At 64.4% G+C, this 10,695-nt stretch overlaps 3 protein-coding genes across 3 annotated transcripts; 2 read left to right on the top strand and 1 right to left on the bottom strand.

The window, feature by feature from the left end:
* Window positions 1–1,618: 1,618 nt before the first annotated feature.
* EMIHUDRAFT_249024 (hypothetical protein) lies at window positions 1,619–2,177 on the top strand (the record flags this gene model as incomplete). The annotated part of the gene is made up of 2 exons (XM_005761053.1): window positions 1,619–1,699; window positions 1,911–2,177. 2 exons carry the CDS (start codon window positions 1,619–1,621, stop codon window positions 2,175–2,177), a joined length of 348 nt encoding a protein of 115 aa, XP_005761110.1.
* Window positions 2,178–3,636: 1,459 nt separating this feature from the next.
* On the bottom strand, window positions 3,637–5,591 carry EMIHUDRAFT_446332 (mitochondrial solute carrier protein). Its single transcript, XM_005761052.1, has 7 exons — window positions 5,140–5,591; window positions 5,024–5,070; window positions 4,674–4,779; window positions 4,451–4,526; window positions 4,048–4,125; window positions 3,909–3,980; window positions 3,637–3,767 (listed from the first exon to the last, which is right to left on the bottom strand). The coding sequence occupies exons 1-7, from the start codon at window positions 5,509–5,511 to the stop codon at window positions 3,652–3,654; spliced, it is 867 nt and encodes a 288-aa protein (XP_005761109.1). The 5' UTR covers window positions 5,512–5,591; the 3' UTR covers window positions 3,637–3,651.
* Window positions 5,592–9,182: 3,591 nt separating this feature from the next.
* EMIHUDRAFT_446330 (hypothetical protein) lies at window positions 9,183–10,195 on the top strand. The gene has a single exon (XM_005761051.1). It carries the CDS (start codon window positions 9,259–9,261, stop codon window positions 10,114–10,116), a length of 858 nt encoding a protein of 285 aa, XP_005761108.1. The 5' UTR covers window positions 9,183–9,258; the 3' UTR covers window positions 10,117–10,195.
* The last annotated feature ends 500 nt before the right edge of the window (window positions 10,196–10,695 follow it).

Raw genomic sequence — 10,695 nt, 5'->3', positions numbered from 1 at the left:
CCTCCCCACACACACCACACACCACACACCACACACGCAGACAACATGCTCGTACACCGCGCCCGCCCCCCTCCTCCCCCTCCCCACCCCTACCCCCCCCTACCCCCCAAGGCCACGCCAAGGGCGACGTCATCCTCGCGCTCCCGTGCGGCCACGACTACCACCTCGAGTGCATCGCGCCGTGGCTCCGCGCCAAGCGCATCTGCCCGCTCTGCAAGACCCCCGCGGTCCCGCCGCCGCCGTCCGGGTGATCTCGGACAGGCTCACGGCAATCTCGGGCGATCTCGCAATCTCGGGCAATCTCAGCTCGCCGCCGCCGTCCGCCGGAGCGCGCAACAGGGAGGCACGGCGGTGGCGCCCGGCCGGCGAGCGGGTGCGTGGAGGACGGGCGGGGGTGGGGGGAGCTCGGGCGGTACACAACAGAGGGGAGTTCGGGCGGTACACAACGGAGGACCAAGGACACACTGGCGGCGAGGCGGGTGCTCCGCGCGGGTGATGTGGAACACAGTCGCGGCTCTCGCTCGCAGCCGACTGTCACTGTGCGATTTCGCCCGGGGTGCGTGTGCTTTTATGTGAAAAAGGGCCTCCATGCAGGGCAACAAAACAACAAACACAACGTATTGCAGGCGGCTCGCACCGCTCAACCCGCTCTCGATAGTTCTCATAGACCAAAAAAGAACTTCATCGCCAAAAAAAGAAACAAACCAAGACACAAGCCAAGAGAGGATGTGGGAGGACGGCATACCGCCACTCTCGTAGACCAGCGCACAGGCAGGTCGCTCGGAGAGCGTGCAAACACAGGTGCACATAGGACTCCCTAGAGGACACCGCATGGCCGGAGGGTCGGCATCGGGCTCGTTGACTCGTGTTGGAGAATCACGAGCTTGGGGCCGGCGGATGCGGGATGGAACTGCGTGGCGTCATCGACCGGACCCGAGGTGTGTTTTTGCGCACCCAGTTATCGAGGGGTACGAGCGCATACTTGTAGCCAATTTTTGCAGTCTCCGTTCCGGGAGCCACTGGCCCACTTGCACCGGATGCCCACTCCTGATGTTTGGTGATAAACGCATACTGCGCTTCGAGTACTGCGAGTTATGCCGTCTCCGCCCAGGGGATGGCCTTGGTCTTCCCTGCCTTCTTGACCTTGTCCGAGAGTTTCTGCAATGTCTCGCGGATGTCAGAGAGCTTTTTATCGACGGGCGTCTTCCCCCATTTGTCGAACTCAAAGACCTGCACGGCCAAAAGCACTTGTAGTTCTGCTTGACGCTTGATACCTCCCCGTCAAGCTTCTCCTTCGAATGCTTGTGTCCCATCGCCCTGCGCAGGCGAGCGAGCAATTGTCGGATGTGGGACTGAGAAGCGGATGATGGAGGGAGTGGGGTGGGGGCCGGGCGCCGGGGCGGCGGGGTGAGTTGAAGTCTCAGGCACTGACCGGCGTAGGCGGGGCGGTTCTTGCGCGCGGCGAAGGGGTGGTAGCGCATGCTGAGCTAGCGCGTGAGGGTGTCACGAGGCGCTGTGTGTCCGTCGGGGCGAGCTGGCGCGCCAGGCGGGGGCCGGGGCGGCGGGGTGAGTTGGCGTCTCAGGCGCTGACGCTTGGCTGTCGCTGCAGGCCCAGCGCATGTCAGTCGCGCTGCAGCTCGCGGCGGCGGAAGAGATTGCGACCGAGCTCAGGCTCGCCGCGGCGTCGGAGGACGCCGCCGTCGCCTAGACTCCCCTGCGTCACTACGTGCCTCCCCGTCTTTGTAGCCTGGCGTTTGTGCCCCGTTTGTGCCGCGTCCCGTGCCCCCGAGTTCATTTTAATAAAACGAGTGGGAGCTCGAACGAACGAACGAACCGACCCGTCCGAACGAAAGTTCGTTCGAACGACCCTCTGCGCGCTTCCCGAACGAGGGGAGGTGGTATCACGCGAGGAAGGCGAGGCGATTTATCGCGCGACGCTCGAGTCGCTGTTGGCGTCCACCGGGTGGACGCCGCGCGCCGCGGAGGAGATGGCGCGCGAGGAGCAGCGTGCGCATGTTCGGCAGATGCGCTGGGCAAGGGAGCACGGCCGGGGGGAGCCGGTCCGGTGCTTTGACGCGGAGGAGTACGACGAAGGCGACGACGCTTTCGACGCGCTCTTCGACGGGGGCTCGGGGTACGGGTGGGATTCCCCCTCGGGGGGCGGCGCTTTCTTCTAGGCGCCCGCCTTGACCCAACATAGAGGGCGTTGTGGGCCTGGCTTTTGGGTAATATAATAAACGAGGGGGCCTCCACGGCCCGGCGCGCGGCGGAAACCGAACGAACGAACGAACCAAGGCGCGAGTTCAATTGCGGCCCGCGGACAGCGCACAATGTTGCCGTCGTGGCTTCCAGCCCTCGCGATTGCGACGCGACCCGCGGCGATCAAGGGCGCTGATGAGATTCTCGCCGACATGCTGCGGGCGTGGGGGAATGTGCAAGCGGCTGCTCCAACCGCCGAGGGGCGGCTGCTCTTCTGGACACGTCATCAGCGGGTTGTGGTGCTGGCCATCGCAGAGGCATGCCTCGAAGGCGCAAAGCGGATTCGGAAGAAGCGACGCCGGAAGCGGGCGGCTCCTCTGCTCGGACCGATCAACGAACTCGTCCGTGAGATCGGCTTCTGGCAGAGTGTCTCTCTGACGACCGATTCCGCCGAAAGTTCAGGCTTTCTCGCGCTGCCTTCCGAGACCTGGCGACCCTCCTCGAGCCGCACCTCACTCGCACCGGCGGGTGGAGGGGCACGCTCCGGGCATGCCGCCCCACCGCTCAGCGTCGAGATTAAGCTGTCGGTGGCACTGCGCTTTCTCGCTGGGGCGGCCGTTGAGGACCTGGACAGGTATGGGGTCGCGCGCAAAAGCAGCGTGATGGGCAGCTGCGTCTGGCCTGTGGTGAACGCAATCCACGCCTGCCCTGAGTTGGAGTACCGGCTCCTCCGTGCTCTCAAGAGCGCGAAGGCAGGCGACACAACTGAACTCGACCAGATCCAGGCGGGCTTTGACGCAAAGAGCAGCGGCATGCTGCCGGGCTGCATCGGAGCCCTTGACGGCTGCGCGGAGGCCATCCGAGTGCCCCGCTTTCGGGGCAACGGGCTCGGCGGCTGGTCTCAGAATGGCCGGACACGCGAGCTTCACTACATGGGCCCGTCGGTGCTGCCGTCGCCCGAGGCCTACGAGCTTCTCGGCTGGCTCCTGGACGGATCCTACCAGGCGCTTCCACCGTCGTGGAAGCGCCGCCGCGGCGCTGCTGACACAGCGGAGCCTGGCGAGCCGACGAGCTAGCTCCCTCGTCACACACGCGCACGGACGCATGGAGATCCGCGCGCGTGCCACACACACACACACACACACACACACACACACACACACACACATACACACACACTCCATAGGACCATACGCGAGCCCGCTGCCGCTCGCTCGCTCCCTCCCTTACCCTGTTCATCTTTTCATGACTTGCTAGCGGGACCTGAGTATTGTATAAAAATACTTGTGAGGCATATCGGTTCCCGCTGGGCGTTCACTAGCTCACTAGCGCTCGCTTGTCGAGTCTCGAGAGATCCCTGGGCTGATATTTTTCCAAGAAGCGCGCACGCACACACATAACTCACAAGCGCCGAGACAGCGTCATCATGCAAACAGAGCGGCCGCTCAGACCTCAGTCGTGCGTCAGCCTGCCCCTGAGCTGCAGCTTGAGGATGTCGTACAGACTCATGTAGATGGCCACGTTCGGCATCGTCTTGAGCCAGTTGAGGGAGAGGCCGCGGTAGAGGCCTAAGGGCGAGGTAAGGGAAGGTGCACTTCTCCCACGAAGTGGTTGGGCAAGGGGGGCAGCCCTCATCTCCACAGCCAGACGCGGGCAGGAGCTGGCGCGGCATTCAAAGCGCAAGGCCCCGTGCGCGTGGGTGAGCAGACCTCCTCGCACGCCCTCCTCGCGCGCGATGGTCGCGACGGCGCTCCACGGGGAGGAGTAGAGCGCCGTCTTGCCTAGACACTTCCTAGACACTTCCTAGACACTGCCAAGACACTTCCTAGGAGTAGAGCGCCGTCTTGCCGTCGTGCATCTGCATCCTCCGCCGCACCACGTCCAGCGGGTAGACGGCGGTCTGGGCGAGCAGCCCGGCGAGGGCGCCTAAGAAGTGTCTCGGACGTCTCTCGGGCGTGTCTCGCCCGCGCCAGCACGCCCGCACAGCTGCCGAGGGCGCCTGCGTCACGTGTACAGCCCAAGCTCTCTCTCTACATATCTCTCTACATATGTTGCACCTTTAAGGTACAGCGCCACACTCGGGCGCGAGCACGTCAGGTACTGCCGGCATCTCACGTCGCGTGGATACACGGGCTGTGAAGAGGGCGTTGAAGAGGCGCGCGCGCGCGTCACAGCGCAGGCCAGGTCTGCACTGGCCGCGGCACCCGCTCCCGCGGTCTGTCTGCTCTAACGGACGGCGAATACAGCGCGCCGGCGCTCACGCGCTGCCACGGGCGTAGCTGCGACTCGTCGAGTCCGAGGCTCGCGCCGACGACGCCCTTGAGCGCCTGGGTGATCTCGAGCGATCTCGGGTGATCTCGAGCGATCTCGGGTGATCTCGAGTGATCTCGAACGATCTCGGGTGATCTCGAGCGCCTCGTACGGAGAGATTAGGGCATATCTCCCCATATCTCCCCATATCTCCCCCTTGAGGCCTCGTACGAGGCGAACTTGAGCCCCGCATACGGTGCGACACCGAGCACCGTCGCCGAGATGCCCGAGTACAGCGCGCCCACGCCTCGCTCCGCAGAGATGGAGCGCCTACGCGCTGAGTACGCCAACCTCAGGGCGGGAGGTCGGTGCTGTGCAGCGTCTTCAGAGCACCGCGTGAGGACGAGGGGGTGGCGAGTGCAGGGAATACAGCGGAACACGGCCGAATAGAGTTGAATGCGAGTCCTCTCGAGCGCTGGTTGGGGTACATGAATCCGTACTCTGCTTCTAGGGCCCGAGATATGGGGAGAGATGGGGAGAGATGGGGAGAGATTCCGCTTCTAGGATGGAGCGCAGCGCGTGGAACATCGACGTGTAGACCGAGCTTGGCTTGGCCATCGCCTACAGGAAGGTTCCAGGAGAGGTCCAGGACAGGTCCGAGAAGGAGAGAGAGCTTGGCTTGGCCATCGCCGCGCGCACGAGGTCGAGCGGGTACGTCAGGCAGACCGCGGTCACGCCGGCGAGCGAGCCCGCCGCGAGCGCCGCCTGCTGCTTGTGCGCGCCGCAGCCGAGCAGCGCAGCCTTGTACTCCTCGTAGCAGAGAAAGGTGGCACTCATGTACGGCACGACGCGGACGACGCCGGCGGTGTTGCCGCGCCAGAAGGCGAGCAGCCCCTCGTTATGGTACATCTCGCGCACCAGGCCGGTGTACCCAGCACTTGAGCGGCCGGCGCCCGTCTGCACGAGGATCTTGACCCGCTCGATCGGCGCGATGGCGGTCCTAGACACGATGCCCGCTACACCACCCGCCAGCAGCTCCTCGCCACGATTGCGCGGCGCCATGCTCGTTGGCGTTGTGCGAGAGCCAACGGCGAGTTTTCGCTGGCTGGTCGAGAGGAACCAAGCAGTCAGGCCGTGCGTGGGACTAGCTGAGCGGGGCGGAGGCACGCGGGTGGCGGAGGCGGCGCGGGGAGAGTTAGGGAGGGGTGTACCTTCCGTGAAACGATTTTTGAGGTGTGAATACACCCCCTAGACGCGACGCCCCCCGAACCAACGGGCCAGACCCTTCCAGAGGGTGCCCCAGGGACGCCCAAAACCGCCCACAGCAGCCCCACAACCCTTAAACAGTACTCGGCACAACCACTCAAAGTTGGCCTCCCCCGGAGGTGTTTCACATTCTAGGGGCACCCTCCGGCAGGCCGCCCTGAGCCCCCTAGGCGGGCCGCCGCTGCTCTAGCGCGCAGCGACCCGATGGGCAAGGGGCCCCTACCCACCACAGACACCCTCACGCCCTCTCCCCCGGCCCGCCGCGGCACCGAGGGCGATTCTGCGCGAGGGATCGCTTCTGCGGAGCCGCAGCGGCCGGCGGCGCCGCCGCCAGCGCGGCCCGCGCGGCCGGTGGCGCCGGTAGCGCGAGCAACGGCATCGGCGATGGCGCGGCGGTCGGCGAAGGCGCGTTGGGCAGCGCGAGAAGTGGCTGCCGCCCTCCCGACGGCGGCGGCAGCCACTTCTCGCGACGAGCGTGCCCGGCTTCTTTAGCAGCAGCGCGTCTAGTCCTTTGTGAGCGCGTCTTTCGCGCCCTTGGCGGCGCCGCCGAGCACGGCGATGGCGCCCTGGAGCTCGGGGTCGCTCAGCCTTGCCTACGAGGGTGGGGACCAGGAGCGCCGAGCCAGTGGGAGGGCAGGCAAGTATGGCAAAACTGCGAGCTCCCGAGGACGTCTGGCGCCGAGTGCGTCTGGCACCGGGCACGGAAGCTCGCACTCGGCCGCACGCGATAGTGCTGCCGCGAGAACGCCAGCCATGTACGATATGTCTCGTGTACACTCCTCCTGGGTCATGGTCGGTCATATGCAGGACGGCCAGAGTCGCCCACATCGCCTACGCGGTCCCGAGTGTGGTCAGACTGATACACCGCGACTCAACGGTTGAGTGCGGCCAGCGCACACAAACGTCGTCGACTGCGGCCTGGCGCGGTGATCATAGGTGCTGGAGGCCAGGCAGTATGGGCCTGCAACCTGACCACGCATGAACTCGGTACCTACATTCGCAGAGGCCCGGCAAGGATGGGATCTAGTAGAGTGATTGCGCACTGAGACCGTACTCCGTGGGTCGCTGGAATGACCTGTAGGGAAGTTCAGTGCCGCTGCTCGACTCTCCAGTGTCACAGCCGATGCCTGTGACCTGGACACCGCCGCACGGTGCTTGAAATCGGCGCCTCCTCGGGTGTGCCCTCATAGACAGTCTTCGGCGGCCGTAGTCGACGCGAGAGCTTCCCTACACAGACGTCTACTGTGAACCACCGACGAATAGAGCACAGGTTTTTGGCCACGAGATCCGCCTTCGAGGTCGAGCCGAGGCTGCCGGCGTCGTCTCTGCTGCTCTGGGCATCACCTGCACAAGCCAAGCAGACTTTGTTGCAAAAGCGTAGGCGGGTCGACGCGCCGTGTGTTGGGTTCCCATCTCGGCGCGCGCGAGTCCAGGCCGAACCGACTAGCTGCCGCCGCAGCGAGTGCGGCTGGGCTGCAGGCAGGCCTGTAGCAGGCGCTCGGCACGCTGTCCGGAGGCGCTGTGGCTCACAGGGCGAGCGCCTGTGGCTCGCGAAAAAAGGCGAGAGAGGCGTTTCACAAATCCGAATCGTTTCACATTTCTTCCACCCCTCCCTAGAATTCTTAAGATACAAGCCTCTCTCACAGCACACTGGCACGACAAGGGCGCAGACTGGCGCGGACTGGCACACACACAGGCTCACGTTAGAATTCTTAAGATACAAGCCTCTCTCACAGCACACTGGCACGAGTTAGAAGAGATTCTTGGACGAACAAGCCTCTCTCACGGCACACTGGGCACGACAAGGGCGCGGACTGGCGCGGACTGGCACACACACCGGCTCACCGCCGGAGCCGCCTAAGCGACTCCGTTAAGAACGGCAATGCATTCCGCACCGTGCACAATGCCGCTCTCCCCGCACGCTAGCTCGTTCACTGTCTGAGTGGCGTCTGCCACGCCACGGGCCCACGGCGGTGTGGAGGACGACAGACAAGCGTGCATCTGCAGCCCGTGCCAGTTCTTGGTGGTCCATGTGACCGCGTCCAGGTGCTGAGCGTGCGAAAGTTTGTTGCTCAGCTGGTTCGCCGCCTCCCTCAGGGTGCTGCGAACCTCCTTTCCAAAGCCTCCGAAAGCCTCAAAATCAAACAAACGTAAATCGCAATCCAGCTCCCGCGCAAAACGGTAATCGCCAGGCAGCTGCTGGAGCGGCCTCGTGGGGGCATCCTCCTCCTCCCCCTCCTCCCCCTCCTCCTCGGCCTCCTCCTCCTCCCCCGCCACCGCCGCTGCCGTCGCTCCCGACGGAGACCACTTGCCGCGCCCTTTATTGACCAACTTGAGCAGCTCGGTCTCCGTGTTGCCGAAGCGTACATATGTCCCCTTCCAGCCGAGCCGAATTTCACCCTCTCCATCCTTGCCCTTGCTGTTGCTCGCGAGCGAACATACTCGTAAGCTTCAGATCGGCAACAAGGCGCCTGTGTCCCCTGCCGATGTTTGCCGCCGCCACGTCAGGTTGTTTGGGGTTACTGTAACTGAGGTGTGCAGTCGGCTCCATCTCGATGATCATGCCCCACGCCGAAGATCGATGCCGTTCCGACCACTCTCCAAGCATTGCAGTCAGTGGTGCGGAAGCAGCTACTCGATGCCAACCCCAACCGCAACTTTGATTCGGTCGAAGCCCGTGAGCGCACGCAGGAATGCCTGCGCGCTCGGCGCTACCTTACAAAGCTGATCAACGGCGTCCGTGGAGTCAACCGCGAATAGACACCAACCGTTCAAGCCAAATGATTCTCCAGTCATGCAGCGACACAAGACCTCGTACCTGCACCATCGCTGCCATTGTCATCGGAATGCTCCACTACTATCGGGCAAGCGAAGCTGGTGAAGACACGAGCCTCCAACGATCGCGCATGTTCTCAACAAAACAGAGGGATGGAGGGAGGGGGGCGGGGAGGGGGAGACTCGACCCCAGACAGGCGCCGACCAGCTTGCTTGCCACTGCCATCGGTATTACCCCGGCATCGGTTCTGGCGAGTTACAGCGGAGGTCTGGGAATGTTCGTGTTGAAACCCTATGTTGTCTCAGCAGGACTGTCCTCGTCGAGTGTGTGTCGCCAAGGCGAGACACACTCAGGGACGGTGCCGACGGGACGCGGCTCGAAGGGCGTGGCTCCGCAGCGCGGCTGGCACTCGTCGCAGAGGCCTCGCCTTCGAAAGTCGGGCATGGCTCTACCCGCAACTTTGAGTGTCGTGCGAGGGAGTTTTGTTTCAAAATTCTTTTTGTCGTCCGCGCTTTGCCTGTTGTGTGAATGGCCTCCGAGTCGGCGTCTAGCGCGCGCGATAAGGTTTTTGCTCGCCTTCCCTGGGACCCCGTGTTGCGTGACTCTGTGCGATTTCGGGTCCGGGGTTGTGCGTTTACGTGAATCACGCAAAAATTCTTTTTGCGATTGACGATACCCCACAGTTGTCAGTCACATATCGGCCGGAGCCGCCTCGTTGATCGGCCAACGCTCCCAACCACCAGCAGCGGTGACCAGCCCGATCCACCATGCTCGAGGTCTCTGCGTCAGCCACCGTCGATCTCAGCATCGCGGCGCTCCTCTCCGTCTTTGCCGAGCCGGCGCTCAACCTCAAGTGGAATGAGCGCCTCTCCGAGCAAACGCTCCTCCATGCTGGGAACCGCACTGTGGCGCACCAGCTTTACCCGATGCCGTGGCCTCTGACTGACCGTGACTTTGTGCTCACGTGCGACGAGCGGGTCGACGAGCGGTTGCGCTCCTTCTTCTCGTCGTGCTCCTCCACATCGCATCCCGCCTTTCCTTCCCAAGAGCCAGGGGTGGTGAGGGCGGAGCTGGTCCGCTCGTCTTGGTCCTTCACCGCCGTGCCAGGAAGCGAGAGCACGCACGTCACCTTCTCCTCGGCGGTCGACCCAAAGGGCGCTCTCCCTCGCCCGCTCGTCGCCGCCGCGCAGCGCCTTGGACGAGACCAACTGATATCCGCGCTTGTTGAAGAGGCGCGGGGGCGCACGCCCTCCCCGCGCTTCGAGCACTGGGCGGCCGCCGCCGACGCGCAGGGTCAGGCCGGACACAGTACGCCCAACCGCGCGTCGTGGCCCTCCGCTGCGCTGGTGCGCACGGCACGCGGCGTCGTCGCGGTGGTCAGGGGCGTCGCCACCGCTGCCACGGCCCGGTGCCTCGCCGCCGGCAATGCCGCTGCGAATGCGACCACCGCCGCCAGGGCAGAGGCTGTCCTCGCCGCCGCCAGGGTGCGGCAGCGGGTGCGATTTGCGGAGCCCAGTAGTTTCGTGTCGGCGACAGAGGGAGAGGGGGAGTGGGTGTGGATCTGGATGCGGCGGCTGTCTGGTGCGATGTGGGCGGCACTTGGCGTGGGTGGGAATGGGTCGTGAAAAGTGGGTTCCCGTGATACATGCCGCTCTAGACCTGTGTTAGACCTCTCTTAGACCTCAAGACTTCCCTCAATTCTTGAACTTGGGGGGGGGGGCGGGGGGGACGGGATAGAAGCCGTCGTCCTCACAGAAGCCGTCGTCGGATTCGCAGTCAGAAGGCGGATGGTCGAATCCGCGAGCACCGTGGTGCTCGCCCGTGCTCGCCGAGAGGACCATCCCCATCATCTTCCGACTCCATCCCCTCCCCCCCCCGTCGCTCCCGCCGCGCCCCCGCCGGCGTTCGTGGCGGGACTTCCCGCCCCCTCCCCCGCCAGCACCGCTCCGCAACTCCTCCAGGTCAATGGTTGGGTAGTAGGGCTACGGCTAGAGGGTCGCTCTACACTTAGCCTCTGCAGCGAGCGAGCGCTCAACTTAGCCCCCGCACGGAGCCGGGCTCGGACTTAGACCCCCATGGTCGGGGGCCATGAACTTAGACGACATAAGGCCAACTCCGGGTAAAACCCGCGGGTATACCTGAAAAGCGTGTGTGTGTCGCGCGCCTTGCGGGGGGGGGCGCGGAAAAGAGGAACCTCTTAGCGC

This window comes from Emiliania huxleyi, assembly GCF_000372725.1.
Source record: "Emiliania huxleyi CCMP1516 unplaced genomic scaffold EMIHUscaffold_729, whole genome shotgun sequence".
Classification (NCBI taxonomy): domain Eukaryota; phylum Haptophyta; order Isochrysidales; family Noelaerhabdaceae; genus Emiliania; species Emiliania huxleyi.
Note: the sequence above shows the minus strand (reverse complement) of the source record. Positions and strands in the feature narration are given on the sequence as shown.

What these genes read in the sequence shown, in the direction of transcription:
- EMIHUDRAFT_446332 (XM_005761052.1), bottom strand. Translation starts at nt 5,511, where the DNA reads ATGGCGCCGCGCAATCGTGGCGAGGAGCTGCTGGCGGGTGGTGTAGCG. An exon ending in ACGTCGATGTTCCACGCGCT is followed by an intron (nt 4,780 to 5,023) that starts GCGCTCCATCCT and finishes CTCAGCGCGTAG; the next exon opens with GCGCTCCATCTCTGCGGAGC. An exon ending in TCAAGTTCGCCTCGTACGAG is followed by an intron (nt 4,527 to 4,673) that starts GCCTCAAGGGGG and finishes GAGATCACCCAG; the next exon opens with GCGCTCAAGGGCGTCGTCGG.
- EMIHUDRAFT_446330 (XM_005761051.1), top strand. Translation starts at nt 9,259, where the DNA reads ATGCTCGAGGTCTCTGCGTCAGCCACCGTCGATCTCAGCATCGCGGCG.